General features: G+C 44.4%; 1 protein-coding gene across 1 annotated transcript in view; it reads right to left on the bottom strand.

Moving 5' to 3' along the window:
- Positions 1-7: 7 nt before the first annotated feature.
- Positions 8-27,789, bottom strand: part of LOC139378421 (exocyst complex component 4-like) — a 247,383-nt gene continuing 219,601 nt past the window's right edge. The window contains exons 16-18 of the mRNA XM_071120583.1: positions 21,876-22,054; positions 20,937-21,096; positions 8-2,006 (exon numbers count right to left, since the gene is read on the bottom strand). Coding sequence (XP_070976684.1) covers positions 1,769-2,006; positions 20,937-21,096; positions 21,876-22,054 — 577 coding nt within the window. The 3' untranslated portion in view covers positions 8-1,768. The remainder of the gene's footprint in view (positions 2,007-20,936; positions 21,097-21,875; positions 22,055-27,789) is intronic.

Genomic DNA, 27,789 nt, shown 5'->3' with positions numbered 1-27,789 from the left:
TCATATACACAGGGGAATTTTGAGGTTTTATTTCAGCAAGATCAGTGTACACAATGGCAGGTCATCTTTCTTTAATTGAGTGAAGGAGTGATAGTCAAGGTGTTGGTCTGAAAGGGACGTTTAACAGACAATGGAGAAAGTACATCCTTAAATCACACCGGGACTCATTCACCTCCATTCTTATCAGATGTTTGTGAAAAAACTCATCAGACATGAAACCACTCTCATATTACACACTGTAGATGTGCAAAATGACATGTCTTAGTAAACAAACAAATAAAGCAAAGCGTAAAAAAAACTAGTGAAATATATTTGTAGATCTTTACAATGAGTTGCCCCATTATTTAAAATATGGGTATAGGGGTCCGATATACGGGATCATTTAAATCCAGATGGAGTGTTCTCTTGTTCCCTGATCAGCAGAAAAAAACTCCTCAGTTGTGCAGAGTACTGCAAGCCATAGAGACCTCCATAGTGTGTGTGTGTACGTGTGCTGAGTAAAACAAATGCTGTTCCTATGGCACGAGGCAATCCCTCCGGCAACCACAAGGCTCATATTGATCCCAGCCTACATGTCATTATGATGGATGGTGGCGCTGGGTTCTGGTGAGCAGCACTGCCACAACTCTCCCCTGTTCTCTTTCCTCCCTCCCCCGCTCTTGTTAAGTACTTTTCCTCTGAGTTAATTAACTAAATATACTGAGGGGATCCAGGGGAAGGAATGATTTGTGACTCCTTGGAAGTGTATTCACTTTAGAATAGTTCTAGCAGAAGTTTTAACAGTTGTAGTGGTAGGAAGGGGAGTAGTGATTTGCAATTACATCCCTATTAAGTTCAAGACCTTGAGTGTTGGGACAAAATACACACATAAATTGTACTGGATACATTGGCCCTCATCCCCGAGCACACATGTACACCTCAACGCTGCAGCACAGTCAATGCATTTCAGGACAGTGGCAAATACTTTAATCAGAATCGGCTATAGCTACATTATATCCAATCTACATTATTCTAAGTGAGAGAAAAATAGAGTGAACCACAGCTGAGGTGGGGAACCAATTCCTTTCTTTGTCCTTGGGGAAGAAGAATGGCCACAAAATGGCCACAAGCAGGGGGAGAGAAGTGATAATCTAGACAGTCTAATCTGGCATCTGGTATTGCAGACACAGTCAGCGGGCCCACGAGGGAGAGCTGGAGGTAGAGCTGTAATTGAGAGCAGCAGTTAGATGTAATGAGACAATGAGATGAGAAAGGCCCCAAAGCCAGACTCTCAGAAAATTCCCCCATTCTCCACAGGTGAGACTAGGGCCGACCACATATGGGATGATTGAAGGGAGTCATTTTTTAAGTTGGAGAGTGTGTGTGTGTGTGAGTGATTTCTTGAGGAACTGGCTGCATTCTTGCCAGTGAATAAACAGATGAGTTACAACAACAGATGCATATTGGTAACTAAGTTCAACCCTTAAATCAGTAAATAATTAATGTACAGCCTACCAGCATTATCTCAACCCCCAAAACATATTACATGGTTATTTACGGTCTGCCATGGGATCTAATGAAGACTCAGTTAGGACTTTTACAAACCCAGGTCAACACCAGTCCCTGTGGAGGTGCTGACCAGTCCCTCAGACGGTTAGCTGACACTGCTAGGTCAGCTCTCAAATACTAGCTTTAATCTAAACCCTTTATCCAGACAGGAGGTTGAGAAACACTGGACAGTAATACAAACAGACCATTGCCAACAACAGCCTACCAATGTCCCCCCCTCTCAAACAGTAGTGATCTTCTTGTCCTTGGTGGCCTGCTTGAAGGCTGCCTGCTCGCAGATGATCTCCTTGAGGCGCTGCAGCCGGACGTTCTGCGTGCTCAGGTCTCCCACGCCCGTCTGGCTCCTCTGCAGCAGGCTGAGGGCGTGGATGTACTCCAGCTCGGTGTAGCGAACGCCCTGGTCCACCACCAGGTTGAGCAACTCATCTGCAGCGTTGTACAGCATCTCATAGTACTGCCTAAACAGGGGAGAAGATGACTTCATTGTTCAATGCCCATGAGAATGTTCTGTGTTATCCCAATCCCTCTAAAAGACAGAGGTCAAAGAGGTCAGAGCAAAGGGGAGAGGAGATGGTGGTTAGGGGGTTAGAGGGAGGAAGGAAGGAAGGAGATGGGGGACAGGAGAGGTCAAAGGTCAGTAACCAGTAGTAGAGATGAGTAGAGAAAAAGGAAGGAATCAACACTATGATGTTGTTGATCTAGTACTACTGTACCATACTGCCTCACATAACACTATGATGTTGTTGATCTGGTACTACTGTACCATACTGCCTCACATAACACTATGATGTTGTTGATCTGGTACTACTGTACCATACTGCCCCACATAACACTGTTGTTGTTGTTGATCTAGTACTACTGTACCATACTGCCTCACATAACACTATGATGTTGTTGATCTAGTACTACTGTACCATATTGCCTCACATAACACTATGATGTTGTTGATCTGGTACTACTGCACCATACTGCCCCACATAACACTATGATGTTGTTGATCTAGTACTACTGTACCATACTGCCTCACATAACACTATGATGTTGTTGATCTGGTACGACTGTACCATACTGCCCCACATAACACTGTTGTTGTTGATCTAGTACTACTGTACCATACTGCCTCACATAACACTATGATGTTGATCTGGTACTACTGTACCATACTGCCACACATAACACTATGATGTTGATCTGGTACTACTGTACCATACTGCCTCACATAACACTATGTTGTTGATCTGGTACTACTGTACCATACTGCCTCACATAACACTATGATGATGATCTGGTACTACTGTACCATACTGCCTCACATAACACTATGATGTTGTTGATCTGGTACAAGGCCTACCTTCAAACTCAGTTCCTCTTTGCTTGACATCATGGGAAGATCAAATTAAATCAGCCAAGACCTCAGACAAAAATTGCAGACACCCACTAGTCTGGTTCATCCTTGCGAGCAATTTCCAAACACCTGAAGGTACCACATTCATCTGTACAAACAATAGTACCCAAGTATAACACCATGGGACCACGCAGCCTCCATACCGCTCAGGAAGGAGACGCGTTCTGTCTCCTAGAGATGAACGTACTTTGGTGAGAAAAGTGCAAATCAATCCCAGAACAACAGCAAAGGACCTTGTGAAGATGCTGGAGAAAACAGGTACAAAAGTATCTATATCCACAGTAGAACAAGTCCTATATCGACAAAACCTGAAAGGCCGCTCAGCAAGGAAGAAGCCACTGCTCCAAAACCGCCATAAAAAAGCCAGACTACGGTTTGCAACTGCACATGGGGACAAAAATCGTACTTTTTGTAGAAATGTCCTCTGGTCTGATGAAACAAAAATAGAACTGTTTCGCCATAATGACCATCGTTATGTTTGGAGGAAAAAGGGGGACTGGTGCAGGAGGGAGTGGTGCACTTCACAAAATAGATGGCATCATGAGGATGGAATGTTATGTGGATATATTGAAGCAACATCTCAAGACATCAGTCAGGAAGTTAAAGCTTGGTCGTAAATGAGTCTTCCAAATGGACAATGACCCCAAGCATACTTCCAAAGTTGTGGCAAAATGGCTTAAGGACAAGAAAGTCATAAAAAATCCCTGACATTAATCCCATAGAAAATGTGTGGGCAGAACTGAATAAGCGTGTGCGAGCAAGGAGGCCTTCAAACCTGGCTCAGTTACACCAGCTCTGTCAGGAGAAATGGGCCAAAATTCACCCAACTTATTGCGGGAAGCTTGTGGAAGTCTTCCTGAAACGTTTGACCCAAGTTAAACAATTTAAAGACAATGCTACCAAATACTAATTGAGTGTATGTAAACTTCTGACCCACTGGGAATGTTTTGAAAGAAATACATCTGAAATAAATCATTCTCTCTACTATTATTGACATTTCACATTCTAAAAAAAAAAAAAAAGAGGTGATCCTAACTGACCTAAAACAGGGAATTGTTACTAGGATTAAATGTCAGGAATTATGAAAAACTGAGTTTAAATGTTTTTGGCTAAGGTGTATGTAAACTTCTGACTTCAACTGTATATTGAAGGTGGTTTAATCCATATGTATATTGATGGTGGTTTAATCCATATGTACATTATATTGATGGTGGTTTAATCCATATGTACATTATATTGATGGTGGTTTAGTCCATATGTATATTGAAGGTGGTTTAATCCAATTTTATATTGATGGTGGTTTAATCCATATGTACATTATATTGATGGTGGTTTAATCCAATGTTTTATTGATGGTGGTTTTAATCCAATTTTATATTGAAGATGGTTTAATCCAATTTTATATTGATGGTGGTTTAAACCATATGTATATTGATGGTGTTTTAATCCCATTGTATATTGATGGTGGTTTAGTCCATATGTATATTGATGGTGGTTTAATCCATATGTATATTGATGTTGGTTTAAACCATATGTATATTGATGTTGGTTTAAACCATATGTATATTGATGGTGGTTTAATCCATATGTATATTGATGGTGGTTTAAACCATATGTATATTGATGGTGGTTTAGTCCATATGTATATTGATGGTGGTTTAGTCCATATGTATATTGATGGTGGTTTAAACCATATGTATATTGATGGTGGTTTAAACCATATGTATATTGATGGTGGTTTAAACCATATGTATATTGATGGTGGTTTAATCCATATGTATATTGATGGTGGTTTAATCCATATGTATATTGATGGTGGTTTAATCCATATGTATATTGATGGTGGTTTAATCCATATGTATATTGATGGTGGTTTAAACCATATGTATATTGATGGTGGTTTAAACCATATGTATATTGATGGTGGTTTAAACCATATGTATATTGATGGTGGTTTAAACCATATGTATATTGATGGTGGTTTAAACCATATGTATATTGATGGTGGTTTAAACCATATGTATATTGATGGTGGTTTAGTCCATATGTATATTGATGGTGGTTTAATCCATATGTATATTGATGGTGGTTTAATCCATATGTATATTGATGGTGGTTTAGTCCATATGTATATTGATGGTGGTTTAATCCATATGTATATTGATGGTGGTTTAAACCATATGTACAGTGCCTTGCGAAAGTATTCGGCCCCCTTGAACTTTGCGACCTTTTGCCACATTTCAGGCTTCAAACATAAAGATATAAAACTGTATTTTTTTGTGAAGAATCAACAACAAGTGGGACACAATCATGAAGTGGAACGACATTTATTGGATATTTCAAACTTTTTTAACAAATCAAAAACTGAAAAATTGGGCGTGCAAAATTATTCAGCCCCTTTACTTTCAGTGCAGCAAACTCTCTCCAGAAGTTCAGTGAGGATCTCTGAATGATCCAATGTTGACCTAAATGACTAATGATGATAAATACAATCCACCTGTGTGTAATCAAGTCTCCGTATAAATGCACCTGCACTGTGATAGTCTCAGAGGTCCGTTAAAAGCGCAGAGAGCATGAAGAACAAGGAACACACCAGGCAGGTCCGAGATACTGTTGTGAAGAAGTTTAAAGCCGGATTTGGATACAAAAAGATTTCCCAAGCTTTAAACATCCCAAGGAGCACTGTGCAAGCGATAATATTGAAATGGAAGGAGTATCAGACCACTGCAAATCTACCAAGACCTGGCCGTCCCTCTAAACTTTCAGCTCATACAAGGAGAAGACTGATCAGAGATGCAGCCAAGAGGCCCATGATCACTCTGGATGAACTGCAGAGATCTACAGCTGAGGTGGGAGACTCTGTCCATAGGACAACAATCAGTCGTATATTGCACAAATCTGGCTTTTATGGAAGAGTGGCAAGAAGAAAGCCATTTCTTAAAGATATCCATAAAAAGTGTCGTTTAAAGTTTGCCACAAGCCACCTGGGAGACACACCAAACATGTGGAAGAAGGTGCTCTGGTCAGATGAAACCAAAATTGAACTTTTTGGCAACAATGCAAAACGTTATGTTTGGCGTAAAAGCAACACAGCTCATCACCATCCCCACTGTCAAACATGGTGGTGGCAGCATCATGGTTTGGGCCTGCTTTTCTTCAGCAGGGACAGGGAAGATGGTTAAAATTGATGGGAAGATGGATGGAGCCAAATACAGGACCATTCTGGAAGAAAACCTGATGGAGTCTGCAAAAGACCTGAGACTGGGACGGAGATTTGTCTTCCAACAAGACAATGATCCAAAACATAAAGCAAAATCTACAATGGAATGGTTCAAAAATAAACATATCCAGGTGTTAGAATGGCCAAGTCAAAGTCCAGACCTGAATCCAATCGAGAATCTGTGGAAAGAACTGAAAACTGCTGTTCACAAATGCTCTCCATCCAACCTCACTGAGCTCAAGCTGTTTTGCAAGGAGGAATGGGAAAAAATTTCAGTCTCTCGATGTGCAAAACTGATAGAGACATACCCCAAGCGACTTACAGCTGTAATCGCAGCAAAAGGTGGCGCTACAAAGTATTAACTTAAGGGGGCTGAATAATTTTGATTTTTGATTTGTTAAAAAAGTTTGAAATATCCAATAAATGTTGTTCCACTTCATGATTGTGTCCCACTTGTTGTTGATTCTTCACAAAAAAAATACAGTTTTATATCTTTATGTTTGAAGCCTGAAATGTGGCAAAAGTTCGCAAAGTTCAAGGGGGCCGAATACTTTCGCAAGGCACTGTATATTGATGGTGGTTTAGTCCATAATAATAGGGAAAACACAAAGTTTACAGTAGCATCGGTAGCCTGTCCTACAAAGCAGACAGATTAAACATATATGTAAATATAGAAGATATATGAATGCATTAGGGAGTAGCATAGAGCAGGGCTGACTATGTCTCTGCTCTGGGGCTAAACAGGCCAATACCTCAGAGACTGTGTGGGCAGCAGCAGCACAGACACAAAGACAGACAGATAGCATCGCTATACGCCACTGGCTAGTAGAGAAATCCCATTCACTTAGATTACACTCCCACAATGGTGTTTTGGATGGGTATGAGAGGTGCCCACAAAAGGACACACACACGCACGCACACACACACAAAACCTGGGGGCATCGGGAAGCTCAATCTCTTCACCCATCTCCTCCTTTAACTCAGCTCTTTGTGCCCAGAGAAAGAGGGTGATTTAAAGTGGTGTCCATCAAAGCAGCAGGGAGAGGAAGACTAAGCTGAGGGAAAGTCTTCCATTGTGTCCAGGAGGAGAAATCTCAAGGAAGTCACAAGCACACAGGTGCAAATCTCGTGTGTGTGTGTGTGTGTGTGTGTGTACCTGAATAGGATTAACTATTATCTTGTTGTATTATTTCTAAGCCTCTCCCATTACTAAACCAAATGGTTATTTTCCTATGTAGGAATGACTGAACAATTCTGCAGCTTTTTGTGTCAAGCTATTTCTGCTGTTGTAATATTGCAAGAAGAACAGAGAGAGACAGAGAGAGAGAGACAGAGAGACACAGAGAGAGAGAGAGAACAAATATGGAGAGAGAGAGAGAGAGAGAGAGAGAGAGAACAAATATGGAGAGAGAGAGAGAGAGAGAGAGAGAGAGAGAGAGAGACAAATATGGAGAGAAATTAGGTCCAGTAAGAACAGACTTTCACAGCTGTGTGTGGGGATTCATTTATTTTATATTTCTCTCTTTCTCTGCCCTTGGTTTGTGAACTATTTGCATACTCACTCTCTTCTCCTCTCTCCCTCTCCCTCCAAGGCCCTGTTCGTTTTTCAATGCTCACCCTCAATGAGCTCGTCAATATTGATGAGGGGTCATACCGGTTCCTTTGCTCGCCACAGGCAGAGACACAGAGAAACCCCTGATGGGCAGCACAGTGTTCTTATCACTTCTCAAATATGCACCACATGTCTCCACTGTATATCTGTGTGTGTGTCCACTGTGTGTGTGTGTGTCCACTGTGTGTGTGTGTGTCCACTGTGTGTGTGTGTGTCTACTGTGTGTGTGTGTGTGTGTGTGTGTCGACTGTGTGTGTGTCTACTGTGTGTGTGTGCGCGTGTGTCTACTGTGTGTTTCTACTGTGTGTGTGTGTGTGTGTCTACTGTGTGTGTGTGTGTGTGTTATTCACGTCCAAAACACCACTCCCATTCCTCAGATACTGCATGCGATTAGCTGCACACAGGAGGACATAGTTATGTGAACTGAAAAGAAATGTGTTTGTTTTTAGAAGGGAAAGCTTTGAAGAGAACAATTAACAACCCACACACACCGTTCCCAAAGAGATGTAGAAAAGCAGGGGAGGAATAAAACACGTGGGGAAAAAGAGTGAAAATTGACAACTTTACTTTGTATAAATGTTGGTATATTTGTGTTCTCACATCTGGGCAAGGCTGTTCCAGTTTGGGCCGTTTGTAAACCAGTTTATAAGGCTATAGTGTATAATGTTCTCTAAGGCCCTATCTTTGGTTGCCTCCCTGTGTCCTGAATATGAAAGTCTAATATACTGTGTGACTGAGCAAACTGACTGATCTACACGTGATAGTGAGGAGTTATTTAGCATGCAAGGTGATTTGTAGATCAAGTGATAGTGAGGAGTTATTTAGCATGCAAGGTGATTTGTAGATCAGTCAGTCAGTAGTTGCCGACTGCAGTCAATCTGGAACATAACCCCAGTTTGCAGGTATACCATGTTTCTGTCTATTATAGGGCACTTGGCACGACATTTCAAGCCTTTGGGTTTGGATTTTGGGGTATCTATCTACAAACTGATTGGCAATGTCTGGATCTCCATGTTGCCCCACAATACTGTCCTCTCTTTGGCCTGTTCTACTGGGCCTCATCCCTCTGTCGTCATGTTGACTGGACACCTGGCTATCTGGACCCTGCCCAGCTGTTGTACCAGGGAGAAGGTTGGAAGTGCTGCGTGGGGTGTGTGTGTGAGGGGGGTGGGGTGTGTGTGTGTGTGAGTGAGAGAGAGAGAGAGTGAGAGAGATTGTTCTGTTGGTGTGTGAGACAAACCCCCCCCCCCCAGATGCCAAAAACTCCTCCAAACAACCACGTCATTACCCAGGTGCTTGGAAAGTCATTTGCCCGACATCAGCTGTTAATCAGATTCAATTCTCTGTGCTCTTACACCTTCGCCCCCCACCAGCCTTTATTCACCCATTAGGGGGAGATAATGAAGGAAACCAGCATTCGGCTTCACTCAGTCAAACACACTCCAGAACCCACCGTCACTGTCGTCCACATTTCCCCACTTGCCAACCACCCACCCACCCCTCCCTCCCTCCCTCCCTCCCTCCCTCCCTCCCTCCCTCCCTCCCTCCCTCCCTCCCTCCCTCCACCTCCCTCCCTCCCACCCGCCCCTCCCTCCCACCCCTCCCTCCCTCCCACCCGCCCCTCACTCCCTCCCTGCCTCCCTCACTCCCTCCCTCCCAACCCACCACCTGCAAGAGCGCTCACTCACTCGCTAACTCTGTGTGTGTGTGTGCCATTACATTTTAATTAGCCCACATCTCCTTCGTGCGCAGCCCCTCGTATACAAAGAGTATTAAGCAAATTTATGGTGCATGTGGCAGAGGACGGGGCCAAGATCTATGTATGTCACTGGTGAGAGAGAAAGATACAGAGAAAGAGAAGGGAGAAAGTGGGAGAGAGAGAGAGGAGAGAAAACAAGAATCAGCACAATTCATTTCCTCTCATTTTCAGTGTGTACAATATTAAAGTCATTTAAGGTTGCCTCTGTCAGCATGTTGAGAACAACACATTAGTTAGCGAGGGATAGGGTGGAGGAGAGGATGGAGGGAGGAGATTCTCTCAGGATGATTCTCTCCATCAAGCGGAACGCACGCTTGTCGCCGCGGTAACAAATGCCAGGGCTCCTGACGCAAATGAGAGCTCTGTCAAGTTTTCCCACTCCTCTCGCTCCCTCTGTCCTCTTGTGACTAGAGAAGCTCTATGCAGAGACACTGCAGCTTCATCAGCAATAACCAGTGTAGTCATTATGAGTGAGAAAGAAAGATAGAAAGAAAGAGAGACACAGAGAGACACAGACAGACACAGACACAGACAGACAGGAAGACTCATGTTCAAAGAGAGTGGATAGCTCAAAGACGACAAGTCATTTTCCACTTTGTAAACAGCGCAAGTTAACACCACGTTAGCTCAAGATGGGAAAGTCACTAACTCTAAACTTACCTCAGAGAAAGCAGCTACTGCAATGCAACTAAGGACAGATAAGTAGTCACATCAACTGTACAAATAGAGGAACCAGACGGAACGAACACCACTTCGCCCCTGCTATTGACAGATAGGTAAGGAGGGAGAGAAAGACTGAGACACAAGCGCTAAACACAAACAGTTTATCATAGCCGTCAGCTGTAGTTATTAAAGCTGGGGTGAGTCGACTCTGCCCCAGCCCTGTCACCTTGACAACACGGTTAAACTGAATTTTACCACAGGCTCCCTCTGCTGAGCTGTTCACCAGACACCTCCGCGTTTCCACTCAACCCCGTGACATCTGCACCGTCCATGTCTGTCAGACAATAATGGGCTAGCTCTGAAGGCTAATGATTCACTTGCTTATCATGGAAGCTGTGTTAGCATGTAATGCTAGGAGGATAACAGGACAGGCTAGAGACAGGGGTCACAGGGTATCTCACTGGGGGTGTGATTGGATGTCAGAGAGAGTGTAAACCAACTGTCACTCTTATGATTGGATGTTACACGCACAGAGTTTTCTAGACACAACCCCCTCAAACAAACAGACGTTTTTCACACAATACATACCCCTCCCTAGTAGTCCATCTAGAAGACAATATACTAACCAACCCTGTCCCTCCCTCCCTCCCTCCGTCTCCTAAAGGTAAGACAATATACTAACCAACCCTGTCCATCCCTCTCACCCACCCCACCCCTGCTCTCTCTCACTCTCACTCCCTCTCCTAAAGGTAAGACAATATACTAACCAACCCTCTCCCTCTCTCTCTCTCTCTCACTCCCTCTCCTAAAGGTAAGACAATATACTAACCAACCCTGTCCCTCCCTCCCTCCCTCCCTCTCCTAAAGGAAAGACAATATACTAACCAACCCTGTCCCTCTCCCTCCCTCTCCTAAACGTAAGACAAGATTCTAGCCAACCCTGTCCCTCCCTCCCTCCCTCCCTCCCTCCCTCCCTCCCTCCCTCCCTCTCCTAAAGGTAAGACAATATACTAACCAACGTTGTCCATCCCTCTCACCCACCCACCCCTCCACTCTCTCACTCTCCCTCCCTTTCCTAAAGGTAAGACAATATACTAACCAACCCTGTCCCTCTCTCTCTCTCCATCTACTCAAGGACAGACAACAAACAAACCAACCCTGTCCCTCTCTCTCACTCCCTCTCCTAAAGGTAAGACAATATACTAACCAACCCTGTCCCTCTCTCTCCCTCCCTCCCTCTCCTAAAGGTAAGAGAATATACTAACCAACCCTGTACCTCTCTCTCCCTCCCTCCCTCCCTCCCTCTCCTAAAGGTAAGACAATATACTAACCAACCCTGTACCTCTCTCTGCCTCTCTCCCTCCCTCTCCTAAAGGTAAGACAATTTACTAACCATCCCTGTCTCTCTCCCTCCATCTCCTAAAGGTAAGACAATATACTAACCAACCCTGTCCCTCTCTCTCTCTCCTTCCCTCCCTCCCTACCTCCCTCTCCTAAAGGTAAGACAATATACTAACCAACCCTGTCTCCCTCCCTCCATCTCCTAAAGGTAAGACAATATACTAACCAACCCTGTCCCTCTCTCTCCCTCCCTCCCTCCCTCTCCTAAAGGTAAGACAATATACTAACCCTCCCTCCCCTCTCCCTCCCTCCCTCTATACCCTCCCTCCCTCCCTCCCTCCCTCCCCTAAAGGTAAGACAATATACTAACCAACCCTGTCCCCCACATTCTCCCTCCCTCCCTCTCCTAAAGGTAAGACAATATACTAACCAACCCTGTCCCTCTCTCTCTCTCCCTCCCTCCCTCCCTACCTCCCTCTCCTAAAGGTAAGACAATATACTAACCAACCCTGTCTCCCTCCCTCCATCTCCTAAAGGTAAGACAATATACTAACCAACCCTGTCCCTCTCTCTCCCTCCCTCCCTCCCTCTCCTAAAGGTAAGACAATATACTAACCAACCCTCCCTCCCTCCCTCCCTCTCCTAAAGGTAAGACAATATACTAACCAACCCTGTCCCCCACACTCTCCCTCCCTCCCTCTCATAAAGGTAGGACAATATACTAACCAACCCTGTCACTCTCTCTCCCTCCCTCTCCTAAAGGTAAGACAATATACTAACCAACCCTGTCCCCCTCTCTCCCTCCCTCCCTCTCCTAAAGGTAAGACAATATACTAACCAACCCTGTCCCTCTCTCTCCCTCTCCTAAAGGTAAGACAATATACTAACCAATCCTGTCCCTCTCTCTCCCTCTCCTAAAGGTAAGACAATATACTAACCAACCCTGTCCCTCTCCCTCCATCTCCTAAAGGTAAGACAATATACTAACCAACCCTGTCCCTCTCTCTCCCTCCATCTCCTAAAGGTAAGACAATGAACATACCAACCCTGTCTCTCTCTCTCACCCACCCCTCCCTCTCATAAAAGTGCTTGTTTCAACAGAATGATAATTCCCTGTAAGTCAACCTGTGTGTGCTGAATGGCTAAACAGCCGCAGTGTGATCACACACACACACACACACACACACACACACACACACACACACACACACACACACACACACACACACACACACACACACACACACACACACACACACACACACACACACACACACACACACACACACACACACACACACACACACCAGAGAGATGTTGATGTTTTGAGGCACATTGATCCACTAGACTAGACCAAACACCTGGGTGGCTAGAACATCCAGCTAGAAGGTCCATGTCTCAGAAACAATATGTCAGCGTGACGTCAAAGTCATTCCAATGTTCTGTGATAATGATCATTGATCCACTACAACTGGCTCCAATGTCTACGTAACCTTAAAAAGAAATGCCGATAAAATGTTGTCAGTCTGTTTTAATTCATCGTGATGCGCATGTAGGCAGATGTCTGGAAATAATATTTTAACAACGCTTCTACAACGTTAGGGCAATGTTAGAGTGCAGTTGTTGGGCAGATTCCCGGCTGGTGGACTGACAGTATATCTGGGAGACAGCTGGAGAGGAGGTCTCCAAGTTCACATCATCCATTTATTTCACAACATCTTTGATCCATCCTCTCTCTCTCTCTCCATCCCGCTCTCTCTTTATCTCAATCCATCCTCTCTCTCTCTCCATCCCGCTCTCTCTTTATCTCAATCCATCCTCTCTCTCTCTCTCCATCCCGCTCTCTCTTTATCTCAATCCATCCCTCTCCCTCCCTATCTATCTCTCCTGCAGTGGCAGAAAACCAAAAACAGCAGCAGAGTGAGGGAGGAAAGGCGGGAGAGAGAAAGAGAGGTAATGTAATGGGGACAAGAGAGAGAAAGAGAGAGAGACAGAGAGAGAGAGAAATGGAGGGGAGAGAGAAAGAGAGGAGTAATGGGGGAAGAGAGAGAAATAGAGAGAGACAGAGATAGAGAGATGGAGGGGAGAGAGAAAGACAACCACACACACACAAACACAGATGTGAGGTTTATCAGAGGTTCCAGTGACATGTCCAAGTCTATGGGATGGGACCTGGCTCTAGAGCTGTCTCTGAGCAGATGGTGTGTGTGTGTGACTCTGTGTATATGTGTCTGCCACTCTCTCTCTGTGTGTGTGTGTGTCTGCCACTCTATGTGTGTGTGTGTGCCACTCTCTGTGTGTGTGTCTGCCACTCACTGCATGTGTGTCTGCCACTCACTGTGTGTGTGTTTGTGTGTGTGTAACAGGGCACACTATGCCTGACTAAGCATATTGGGTCAAGGTCACACACACAGACACGCCTCACATCACACACACAGACACGCCTCACATCACACACACAGACACGCCTCACATCACACACACAGACACGCCTCACACCACACACACAGACACGCCTCACACCACACACACAGACACGCCTCACACCACACACACAGACACGCCTCACACCACACACACAGACACGCCTCACACCACACACACGCCTCACACCACACACACAGACACGCCTCACACCACACACACAGACACGCCTCACACCACACACACAGACACGCCTCACACCACACACACAGACCTATATAACAGGCCCTGAAAGACTACAGAAACGGTTACAACAAAAATGAAAATGAATTAATTCAACCTGATATCTACAGATTACATTTGAACAAACAGTCACACAAAGTTCAACACACCAGCATTGAAATGTGACATTTCAGCAGTATTTCAGGGCCTGTGCCTTGATTACAGATATGCAGTAGCTACTGTAGCTTTGACCACTGGGTGCCACTGTTTCCATACCCTTCCACTTCACACAGAACTCTGTGTGTGTATATATGTGTGTGTGTATGTATATATATCTGTGTGCATATATCTGTGTGCGTGTGTGTGTGTGTGTGTGTGTGTGTATATATATATGTGTGTGTGTATATATATGTGTGTGTGTGTATATATGTGTGTGTGTGTGTGTGTGTATATATATGTATGTGTGAGTGTGTGTGTATATATGTGTGTGTGTGTGTGTGTGTGTGTGTGTGTGTGTATATATATGTATGTGTGTGTGTGTGTGTATATATACATGTGTGTGTGTATATATATATATATATATATATATATATATATATATATATATATATATATATATATATATATATATATACAGTGACTTGCGAAAGTATTCGGCCCCCTTGAACTTTGCGACCTTTTGCCAGGCTTTTCAGGCTTCAAACAAAGATATAAAACTGTATTTTTTTGTGAAGAATCAACAACAAGGGGGACACAATCATGAAGTGGAACGACATTTATTGGATATTTAAAACTTTTTTAACAAATCAAAAACTGAAAAATTGGGCGTGCAAAATTATTCAGCCCCCTTAAGTTAATACTTTGTAGCGCCACCTTTTGCTGCGATTACAGCTGTAAGTCGCTTGGGGTATGTCTCTATCAGTTTTGCACATCGAGAGACTGAAATTTTTTCCCATTCCTCCTTGCAAAACAGCTCGAGCTCAGTGAGGTTGGATGGAGAGCATTTGTGAACAGCAGTTTTCAGTTCTTTCCACAGATTCTCGATTGGATTCAGGTCTGGACTTTGACTTGGCCATTCTAACACCTGGATATGTTTATTTTTGAACCATTCCATTGTAGATTTTGCTTTATGTTTTGGATCATTGTCTTGTTGGAAGACAAATCTCCGTCCCAGTCTCAGGTCTTTTGCAGACTCCATCAGGTTTTCTTCCAGAATGGTCCTGTATTTGGCTCCATCCATCTTCCCATCAATTTTAACCATCTTCCCTGTCCCTGCTGAAGAAAAGCAGGCCCAAACCATGATGCTGCCACCACCATGTTTGACAGTGGGGATGGTGTGTTCAGGGTGATGAGCTGTGTTGCTTTTACGCCAAACATAACGTTTTGCATTGTTGCCAAAAAGTTCAATTTTGGTTTCATCTGACCAGAGCACCTTCTTCCACATGTTTGGTGTGTCTCCCAGGTGGCTTGAGGCAAACTTTAAATGACACTTTTTATGGATATCTTTAAGAAATGGCTTTCTTCTTGCCACTCTTCCATAAAGGCCAGATTTGTGCAATATACGACTGATTGTTGTCCTATGGACAGAGTCTCCCACCTCAGCTGTAGATCTCTGCAGTTCATCCAGAGTGATCATGGGCCTCTTGGCTGCATCTCTGATCAGTCTTCTCCTTGTATGAGCTGAAAGTTTAGAGGGACGGCCAGGTCTTGGTAGATTTGCAGTGGTCTGATACTCCTTCCATTTCAATATTATCGCTTGCACAGTGCTCCTTGGGATGTTTAAAGCTTGGGAAATCTTTTTGTATCCAAATCCGGCTTTAAACTTCTTCACAACAGTATCTCGGACCTGCCTGGTGTGTTCCTTGTTCTTCATGATGCTCTCTGCGCTTTTAACGGACCTCTGAGACAATCACAGTGCAGGTGCATTTATACGGAGACTTGATTACACACAGGTGGATTGTATTTATCATCATTAGTCATTTAGGTCAACATTGGATCATTCAGAGATCCTCACTGAACTTCTGGAGAGAGTTTGCTGCACTGAAAGTAAAGGGGCTGAATAATTTTGCACGCCCAATTTTTTAGTTTTTGATTTGTTAAAAAAGTTTGAAATATCCAATAAATGTCGTTCCACTTCATGATTGTGTCCCACTTGCTGTTGATTCTTCACCTGAAATGTGGCAAAAGGTCGCAAAGTTCAAGGGGGCCGAATACTTTCGCAAGGCACTGTATATATATATATATATATATATATATATATATATATATATGTGTGTGTGTGTGTGTATACAGTATATATATGTGTGTGTGTATATATATATATGTGTGTTTCATTGGGTAGAGCTAGCTACAGTGCTGCTGGTCATTGGGCTTCTCAGTTGTAATTGGGATCGATGGTTATTACTGTGTCCTTTCCAGGGTCAACCACAGGAGCCACTCACAGCACCACGGCCTTCTCCTCTATTCCTCCTCTTCTACAGTTCTTCAATCAATGACTGACTATTCTTTCCTTCTCTTATTCTCCTGGCCTTTTCTCCTCTATTCCTCCTCTTCTACCGTTCTTCAATCAATGACTGACTATTCTTTCCTTCTCTTATTCTCCTGGCCTTTTCTCCTCTATTCCTCCTCTTCTACCGTTCTTCAATCAATGACTGACTATTCTTTCCTTCTCTTATTCTCCTGGCCTTTTCTCCTCTATTCCTCCTCTTCTACCGTTCTTCAATCAATGACTGACTATTCTTTCCTTCTCTTATTCTCCTGGCCTTTTCTCCTCTATTCCTCCTCTTCTACCGTTCTTCAATCAATGACTGACTATTCTTTCCTTCTCTTATTCTCCTGGCCTTTTCTTCCCTTTATTCAGTCGTTCTTCTGAGACTGGGCTGAAGGAAGGGTGAACATGTCTTGTCTTCTCTTACTCTCCCTCTTTCTGTCCCTTCTTTCTGGCCTTTTGAAAGAGGTTGTCCTCCCACACTGTCATCAGAGAGAGAGATGTATCAATCCCTACAGCACCCACACTGTCATCAGAGAGAGATGTATCAATCCCTACAGCACCCACACTGTCATCAGAGAGAGAGATGTATCAACCCCTACAGCACCCACACTGTCATCAGAGAGAGAGATGTATCAATCCCTACAGCACCCACACTGTCATCAGAGAGAGAGAGATGTATCAATCCCTACAGGAGCCACACTGTCATCAGAGAGATGTATCAACCCCTACAGCACCCACACTGTCATCAGAGAGATTTATCAACCCCTACAGGAGCCACACTGTCATCAGAGAGATGTATCAACCCCTACAGGAGCCACACTGTCATCAGAGAGATGTATCAACCCCTACAGCACCCACACTGTCATCAGAGAAAGAGAGATGTATCAACCCCTACAGGAGCCACACTGTCATCAGAGAGATGTATCAACCCCTACAGCACCCACACTGTCATCAGAGAAAGAGAGATGTATCAACCCCTACAGGTGCCACACTGTCATCAGAGAGATGTATCAACCCCTACAGCACCCACACTGTCATCAGAGAGAGAATACATGAGAGAAAGAGAGAGATGTAATGAGAGGGAGAGAGAGAGAGAGAGAGAAAGAGAGAGAGATGTAATGAGAGAGAGTGAGAGAGAGAGAGAGAGACGGCAAGAGAGAGAGAGACGGCGAGAGAGAGAGAGTCGAAGAGAGAGGGAGTCGAAGAGAGTGAGGCAGAGAGAGCGCGAGACGGCAAGAGAGGGAGTCGAAGAGAGTGAGGCAGAGAGAGCGAGAGAGAATAAATTAATGAGAGAATGAATGAGAAAGAAACAGAGAAAGAGAGAGACCATCCCACATACTGTGGAGGTGAAAGGGAGTAGAAATAACAGACGAACCAAGGCTCCGCCGGGCCCCTCTATACTACTATCCTGCCATCAGACAACAGCACCGCTATGGAGCTAGGCAAGACCCTAACGAGACAAACTCCTTCAAGCCAGCACAGTTATCACCGGGGTCTTCGACGTTTCCAAAACTCCTTCAAGCCAGCACAGTTATCACCGGGGTCTTCAACGTTTCCAAAACTCTGTCAAGCCAGCACAGTTATCACCGGGGTCTTCAACGTTTCCAAAACTCCTTCAAGCCAGCACAGTTATCACCGGGGTCTTCAACGTTTCCAAAACTCCGTCAAGCCAGCACAGTTATCACCGGGGTCTTCGACGTTTCCAAAACTCTGTCAAGCCAGCACAGTTATCACCGGGGTCTTCGACGTTTCCAAAACTCCTTCAAGCCAGCACAGTTATCACCGGGGTCTTCGACGTTTCCAAAACTCTGTCTTGGGGCCCCCCCTGGGTGCACGTTTTAGTTTTTGCCCCAGCACTACACAGCTGACTCAAATAATCAACGCTTGATGATGAGTTGGTTAATTGATTCAGCTGTGTAGCACTGAGGCAAAAACCAAAGCCTGCACCGAGGTGGGGCCCCTGGACCGGGTTTGGGAAACCCTGTTGTACACACATTCACAGACAAGACGGCATCCGACTGACATACATTGTAGAGAAGGACATCGCATGGAGATTGGCAAAGCTAGTGAAAATCTAACGTCATCAGATTGGGTTTTGGGGGGATTGAGGTAGCCTAGACTTTGATTAGGTGTCTTAAGCCTTTTGGTTTACAGTCCAACGAGTCCATAAAATGACCTTGTATTGTTTTATGTTTGGTGAAAATATATTGATATATTGAAGTCTCCAGAAAAATACCTGAAAGGACATGTCAAGTTCCCTTATAATGCCTCTGGTAGAAGAGCACTGATAACATCACAGGGGTGAACTGGTAAATAAAAGGCTGGGCTAACAGTGTTCAATATATAAGCTGACAACGCTAATTTACCGTATTGGTACATAAACGCTTTCCACCACATCAGAAAGGTGTGCAAAGGGTGTTCATCACACACTATATTCCTGTTAATATGTCAAAACACCAGTCACATGTCAGTGGTGTTGGAGGACACTGGTGGACATTTGGTGAGGGATTTATTGACCTAAAGTGCATTCAGAAAGTATTCAGACCCCTTGACTTTTTCCACATTTTATTACGTTACGGCCTTATTCTAAAATGGATTATATTACTTTTTCCCCTCATCAATCTACACACAATACCCCATAATGACATCACAATACCCCATAATGACAAAGCGAAAACAGGTTTTATGTTGTCAAATAAATAAAAGAAAACGTATTTACTTAAGTATTCAGACCCTTTGTTATGAGACTCAGAATTGAGCCACCTGTGGTAAATACAATTGATTGGACATGATTTGCAAAAGCACACCCCTGTCTATATAAGGTCCCACAGTTGACAGTGCATGTCAGAGCAAAGACCAAACCATGAGGTCAAAGGAATTGTCCGTAGAGCTCTGAGACAGGATTGTGTCGAGGCACAGATCTGGGGAAGGGTAACAAAACATTTCTGCATTATTGAAGGTCCCCAAGAACACAGTGGCCTCCATCATTCTTAAATAAATGGAAGAAGTTTGAAACCACCAAAACTCTTCCAAGAGCTGGTCGCCCAGCCAAACCGATCAATAGGGGGCGAAAGGCCTTGGTCAGGGAGGTGACCAAGAACCCGATGGTCACTCTGACAGAGCTCCAGAGTTCCTCTGTGGAGATGGGAGAACCTTCCAGAAGGACAACCATCTCTGCAGCACTCCACCAATCAGACCTTAGAGTGGCTAGATGTTAGAGTGGCTAGATGGAAGCCACTCCTCAGTAAAAGGCACATGACAGCCCGCTTGGAGCTCGCCAAAAGGAACCTAAAGACTCTCAGACCATGAGAAACAAGATTCTCTGTTCTGATGAAACCAAGATTGAACTCTTTGGCCTGAAAGCCAAGTGTCACGTCTGGTGGAAACATGGCACCATCCCTACAGTGAAGCATGGTGGTGGCAGCGTCATGTTGTGGGGATGTTTTTCAGCGGCAGGGACTGGGAGACTAGTCAGGATCGAGGGAAAGATAAATAAAGCAAATTACAAGAGATCCTTGATGAAAACCTGACAGAGCTTGAGAGGATCTGCAGAGAAGAATAGGAGAAACTCCCCAAATACAGGTGTGCCAAGCTTGTAGCGTCATACCCAAGAATAATTGCTGCCAAAGATGCTTCAACAAAGTACTGAGTAAAGGGTCTGAATACTTCTGTAAATGAGATTTTTTATTTTTTATAAACTGGCAAAAATGACTAAAAACCTGTTTTTGGTTTGTCATTATGGAATACAGTATTGTGAGTAGATTGATGAGGATAACACAATGTTTTTATCGATTTGAGGATAAGGTCGCAACGTAAAATAATGTTGAAAAAGTCAAGGGGTCTGAATAGTTTCTGAATGCACTGTACCCCCTCCCATCTGGTGCTCTCACTCACTCATGGGGTGTAGATTGGTGCAGTTCTGTATGCTGGTTGAACATGCAGAACAGAGGGGGAGAAAGGGAGCGAGAAAGAAGGACTGCAGAAGAGAGGTACAGCGAGAGAGAGGGACAGAGGGCAGGAAGACAACGATTACACATTGATCCGTCCAAATAAAGCTGTCCTGTGTCCTTCTGAGACACAGCATCCCACTGAATAACTTAGATTATCTCTCTCTCTCTACTTTGATCTGCCCTCCTCTTCTCTCATCCTCTTTGCTATTTCTAGCCCTTTGTCTCCCCTCTCTATCCTTCCGTCCTGTTTATCCATCTCTTACCCTGTCTTTCTTGTCCCCTTCCTGTGTGTATGTCTCACCTAGCGAAGTCCAAGTCGGCCTCTCTAGACATGGTGATGTTGGTGAGGTTCTGCTGCAGGACAAAGATGTTCCTACACATCTTCTTGATGCCAGACTCACTGATCCTCTTAAAGTACTGGGCTCCATTGATCAGAATACAGGAGATCAGGTGGCCAAGACCTACAGACAGACAGAGACAGACAGAGAGAGACAGACAGAGAGAGGCAGACAGACAGAGAGAGAGAGAGAGAGAGAGAGACAGAGAGCTCGAGAAGAGAAGAGAGAGAGACAGACAGAGAGGAGAGAATAGAAGATAGAGAGGGAGAGAGAGTGCGAGAAGGGGAGAGAGGGAGACAGAGAGCACAAAAGAGAGAAGAGAGAGAGAGACGAGAGGAGAGAAATGAGAGAAGAGAAAAGAAAGAGGAGAGAAAAGAAGAGAAAAGAGAGAGGAGACGAGAGAAGAGAGATGAGAGACGAGAGGAGAGAGATGAGAGAAGAGAGAGACGAGAGGAGAGAAGAGAGAGAGAGGAGAGACGAGAGGAGAGAGATGAGAGGAGAGAAGAGAAGAGAGAGAGAGGAGAAGAGAGGAGAGAAGAGAGAGATGAGAGAAGAGAAAAGAGAGAGAGGAGAGACGAGAGAGAGAGAGAGAGAGAGAGAGAGAGAGAGAGAGAGAGAGAGAGAGAGAGACGAGAGACGAGAGGAAAGAAGAGAAAGTGCAAGAGAACGTGAAGAGAGAGAAAACACATACCAGTCAGATACTGCAGAATACATCCCAGTAGTCAACACTTTTATTGATCACCGCAGTGGACATTTGTACCCCCAAAAGACACAGGGACAATACAGGCACACATTGACCTGAGCACAGTCAGGTGAAACAAGTACATTAAGCCAATAGAATCAATATAATGACATTCTCAACACATGACATTATCATGGACGACCCACAACAACAGACTTACCTTCAAAGATGTACTGGAACTTGTGCTGCTGCAGCGCGGCGCCCATCACCTCCTCGATGGCGCTGATGTCCTTGTTGAGTTTGACCACCAAGGGGTCGTAGTCCATGCTCTCCACGTTGGCCACTATGGCATAGTTTCCCTGCTTGGCCAGGGGAATCAGGTAGTGGAAACAATGCACTCTGAGAGGAGAAGAGAGACAGATGAGGAGAGATAGATGAGGGCAAGCGAGAGGAGAAACAGATGAGGAGAGAGGAGAGATAGATGAGGAGAGAGGAGAGATAGATGAGGAGAGAGGAGAGATAGATGAGGGGAAGAGAGAGGAGAAACAGATGAGCAGAGAGAATAGATAGATGAGGGGAAGAGAGAGGATAAATAGATGAGCAGAGAGGAGAGAGAGATGAGGAGAAGAGAGAGGAGAAACAGATGAGAGCAGAGGATAGATAGATGAGGGGAAGAGAGAAGAAACAGATGAGGGGAGCAGAGAGGATAGATAGATGGAGAAGAGAGAAGAAACAGATGAGGAGAGGATAGACAGATGAGGGGAGGAGAGAAGAGAGACAGATGAGGAGAGAGGAGAGATAGAGGAGGGGAGGAGAAAGAGGAGACAGATCAGGGGAGGAGAGAGGATAGACAGATGAGGGGAGGAGAGAAGAGAGACAGATGAGGAGAGAGGATAGACAGATGAGGGGAGGATAGAGGATAGATAGATGAGCGGAGGAGAGAGGATAGATAGATGAGGGGAGGAGAGAGGATAGACAGATGAGGGGAGGAGAGAGGATAAACAGATGAGGGGAGGAGGGGAGGAGAAAGAGGAGGCAGATCAGGGGAGGAGAGAGGATAGACAGATGAGGGGAGGAGAGATGAGAGACAGATGAGGAGAGAGGATAGACAGACGAGGGGAGGAGAGAGGATCGATAGAGGAGGGGAGGAGAGAGGATAGATAGATGAGGGGAGGAGAGAGGATAGATAGATGAGAGGAGAGATAGATGAGGGGAGGAGAGAGGAGAGATAGATGAGGGGAGGAGAGAGGAGAGATAGATGAGGGGAGGAGAGAGGATAGATAGATGAGGGGAGGAGAGAGGATAGATAGATGAGTGGAGGAGAGAGGATAGATAGATGAGTGGAGGAGAGAGGATAGATAGATGAGGGGAGGAGAGAGGATAGACAGATGAGGGGAGGAGAGAGGATAGACAGATGAGGGGAGGAGAGAGGATAGACAGATGAGGGGAGGAGAGAGGATAGATAGATGAGGGGAAGAGAGAGGAGAGACATGAGGGGAGGAGAGAGGAGAGACATGAGGGGAGGAGAGAGGAGAGACAGATGAGGAGAGAGGAGAGACAGATGAGGAGAGAGGAGAGACAGATGAGGAGAGAGGAGAGACAGATGAAAAGAGGAGAGAGACAATATTGTTGATGTGTGTTTAGTCCAACCAAACCCTACAGGTAGATGAAGTCATGATGGTGATGGAATCAGCCTAGTGTTACTTATCGCAGGCATTTTGCTGATATCATTCATTATGATAAGTAGCCTATTCTAGACCAATGAGAAGTTTGAAATGAAATAACTTTGCTTATATGGGTGATTGTTAAATGGGACAATTGATGTCCCATTAACTAGTATAGGGGAGGAGAGAGGATAGACAGATGAGGGGAGGAGAGAGGATAGACAGACGAGGGGAGGAGAGAGGATCGATAGAGGAGGGGAGGAGAGAGGATAGATAGATGAGGGGAGGAGAGAGGATAGATAGATGAGGGGAGGAGAGAGGATAGATAGATGAGAGGAGAGATAGATGAGGGGAGGAGAGAGGAGAGATAGATGAGGGGAGGAGAGAGGAGAGATAGATGAGGGGAGGAGAGAGGATAGATAGATGAGGGGAGGAGAGAGGATAGATAGATGAGTGGAGGAGAGAGGATAGATAGATGAGGGGAGGAGAGAGGATAGACAGATGAGGGGAGGAGAGAGGATAGACAGATGAGGGGAGGAGAGAGGATAGATAGATGAGGGGAGGAGAGAGGATAGACAGATGAGGGGAGGAGAGAGGATAGATAGATGAGGGGAAGAGAGAGGAGAGACATGAGGGGAGGAGAGAGGAGAGACATGAGGGGAGGAGAGAGGAGAGACAGATGAGGAGAGAGGAGAGACAGATGAGGAGAGAGGAGAGACAGATGAGGAGAGAGGAGAGACAGATGAAAAGAGGAGAGAGACAATATTGTTGATGTGTGTTTAGTCCAACCAAACCCTACAGGTAGATGAAGTCATGATGGTGATGGAATCAGCCTAGTGTTACTTATCGCAGGCATTTTGCTGATATCATTCATTATGATAAGTAGCCTATTCTAGACCAATGAGAAGTTTGAAATGAAATAACTTTGCTAATATGGGTGATTGTTAAATGGGACAATTGATGTCCCATTAACTAGTATATAAAGGACTGATGTTCCATTAACTAGTATATAAAGGATTGATGTCCCATTAACTAGTATATAAAGGACTGATGTTCCATTAACTAGTATATAAAGGACTGATGTCCAATTAACTAGTATATAAAGGATTGATGTCCCATTAACTAGTATATAAAGGATTGATGTCCCATTAACTAGTATATAAAGGATTGATGTCCCATTAACTAGTATATAAAGGATCGATGTCCCATTAACTAGTATATAAAGGATCGATGTCCCATTAACTAGTATATAAAGGATCGATGTCCCATTAACTAGTATATAAAGGACTGATGTCCCATTAACTAGTATATAAAGGATCGATGTCCCATTAACTAGTATATAAAGGATTGATGTCCCATTAACTAGTATATAAAGGATTGATGTTCCATTAACTAGTATATAAAGGACTGATGTCCCATTAACTAGTATATAAAGGATTGATGTCCCATTAACTAGTATATAAAGGATCGATGTCCCATTAACTAGTATATAAAGGATCGATGTCCCATTAACTAGTATATAAAGGATCGATGTCCCATTAACTAGTATATAAAGGATCGATGTCCCATTAACTAGTATATAAAGGATTGATGTCCCATTAACTAGTATATAAAGGACTGATGTTCCATTAACTAGTATATAAAGGATTGATGTCCCATTAACTAGTATATAAAGGGTTGATGTCCCATTAACTAGTATATAAAGTATTGATGTCCCATTAACTAGTATATAAAGGACTGATGTCCCATTAACTAGTATATAAAGGATTGATGTCCCATTAACTAGTATATAAAGGATTGATGTCCCATTAACTAGTATATAAAGGACTGATGTTCCATTAACTAGTATATAAAAGATTGATGTCCCATTAACTAGTATATAAAGGATTGATGTCCCATTAACTAGTATATAAAGGATCGATGTCCCATTAACTAGTATATAAAGGATTGATGTCCCATTAACTAGTATATAAAGGATTGATGTCCCATTAACTAGTATATAAAGGATTGATGTCCCATTAACTAGTATATAAAGGATCGATGTCCCATTAACTAGTATATAAAGGATCGATGTCCCATTAACTAGTATATAAAGGATTGATGTCCCATTAACTAGTATATAAAGGACTGATGTCCCATTAACTAGTATATAAAGGCTTGATGTCCCATTAACTAGTATATAAAAGGAGAATGAAAACGCGGTAGTGGAAATGTATTGCTCAGCTCTACTGGGATGTTTGACTGAATTCATCCACCATGTAACTATCAGGACATATTGTTATATGTAGATATCAGTCTACTGTAACTTAATCTAATGTCTCCCCTCCACCTCTGTCTTTCAACACATTTGTCCAAGCGTGACGTTCTAATCCAAGAGCCACCATGGGGGTGCTTAGTTTCCCTAAACACCTGACTGATACATGATCTCTGGCTGCTCACACCTTCATCAGAACCCCCAAAGACCACCTTCATCAGAACCCCCAAAAACCATCTTCATCAGAACCCCCAAAAACCATCTTCATCAGAACCCCCAAAAACCATCTTCGGCCCCGGTGGCTATTAAAAACATGAGTGGAGACATAAAAACCAACACCCTCTCGCTCTCTCTCTTTTTCTCCTTCTCTCTCCCTTCCTTTCCCACCCCCTCTCACACTCCTTCCCTCTCTGCATCTCTCTTTCTTCCTCTTCCTCTCCTCTTCCTGATGGCATCATTTGCCACCGTTACTGTCGGGGGAAATGTGGTTGATGGGTAAAAGTCAATAAGGCGTGGAGTAGTAGAGAGCAGTGCAGAGCTCAGGGAGGGTTTCTCGCCCCCTCTCTTTTTTCAGGGCGATCATAAACATTACTGCAGAAGAGAAACAATATCTCAGAGCCATGATGAGGGATGGAGGGATAAAAAGAGGAAGGAGGTGATGGAGGGATAAAGAGAGGAAGGAGGTGATGGAGGGATAAAGAGAGGAAGGAGGAGATGGAGGGATAAAGAGCAGAAGGAGGAGATGGAGGGATAACGAGAAGGAGGAGATGGAGGGATAAAGAGAGGAAGGAGGAGATGGAGGGATAAAGAGAAGGAGGAGATGGAGGGATAAAGAGAGGAAGGAGGTGAAGGAGGGATAAAGAGAGGAAGGAGGAGACGGATGGATAAAGAGAGGAAGGAGGTGATGAGGGATAAAGAGAGGAAGGAGGAGATGGAGGGATAAAGAGAAGGAGGAGATGGAGGGATAAAGAGAAGGAGGAAATGGAGGGATAAAGAGAAGGAGGTGATGGAGGGATAAAGAGAGGAAGGAGGAGATGGAGGGATAAAGAGAGGAAGGAGGTGATGGAGGCATAAAGAGAGGAAGGAGGAGATGGAGGGATAAAGAGAGGAAGGAGGTGATGGAGGGATAAAGAGAGGAAGGAGGTGATGGAGGGATAAAGAGAGGAAGGAGGTGATGGAGGGATAAAGAGAAGGAGGTGATGGAGGGATAAAGAGAAGGAGGTGATGGAGGGATAAAGAGAGGAAGGAGGAGATGGAGGGATAAAGAGAGGAAGGAGGTGATGGAGGGATAAAGAGAGGAAGGAGGTGATGGAGGGATAAAGAGAAGGAGGAGATGGAGGGATAAAGAGAAGGAGGAGATGGAGGGATAAAGAGCAGAAGGAGGAGATGGAGGGATAACGAGAAGGAGGAGATGGAGGGATAAAGAGAGGAAGGAGGAGATGGAGGGATAAAGAGAAGGAGGAGATGGATGGATAAAGAGAGGAAGGAGGTGAAGGAGGGATAAAGAGAGGAAGGAGGAGACGGATGGATAAAGAGAGGAAGGAGGTGATGAGGGATAAAGAGAGGAAGGAGGAGACGGAGGGATAAAGAGAAGGAGGAGATGGAGGGATAAAGAGAAGGAGGAGATGGAGGGATAAAGAGAGGAAGGAGGTGATGGAGGGATAAAGAGAAGGAGGAGATGGAGGGATAAAGAGAAGGAGGAGATGGAGGGATAAAGAGAGGAAGGAGGAGATGGAGGGATAAAGAGAGGAAGGAGGAGATGGAGGGATAAAGAGAGGAAGGAGGAGATGGAGGGATAAAGAGAGGAAGGAGGTGATGGAGGGATAAAGAGAGGAAGGAGGAGATGGAGGGATAAAGAGAGGAAGGAGGAGATGGAGGGATAAAGAGAGGAAGGAGGTGATGGAGGGATAAAGAGAGGAAGGAGGAGATGGAGGGATAAAGAGAGGAAGGAGGAGATGGAGGGATAAAGAGAGGAAGGAGGAGATGGAGGGATAAAGAGAGGAAGGAGGAGATGGAGGGATAAAGAGAGGAAGGAGGAGATGGAGGGATAAAGAGAGGAAGGAGGTGATGGAGGGATAAAGAGAGGAAGGAGGAGATGGAGGGATAAAGAGAGGAAGGAGGAGATGGGGGCTGTTGATGGAGAGAGAGGTGGTTGTTTTCTGGGTCTGGTTGGAGAGGAAGGAGGAGATGGGGGCTGTTGATGGAGAGAGAGTTGG

The sequence above is a fragment of the Oncorhynchus clarkii genome, chromosome 21 (genome assembly GCF_045791955.1).
Source record: "Oncorhynchus clarkii lewisi isolate Uvic-CL-2024 chromosome 21, UVic_Ocla_1.0, whole genome shotgun sequence".
Lineage (NCBI taxonomy): Eukaryota > Metazoa > Chordata > Actinopteri > Salmoniformes > Salmonidae > Oncorhynchus > Oncorhynchus clarkii.
This window is presented reverse-complemented; position numbering and strand designations above follow the sequence as displayed.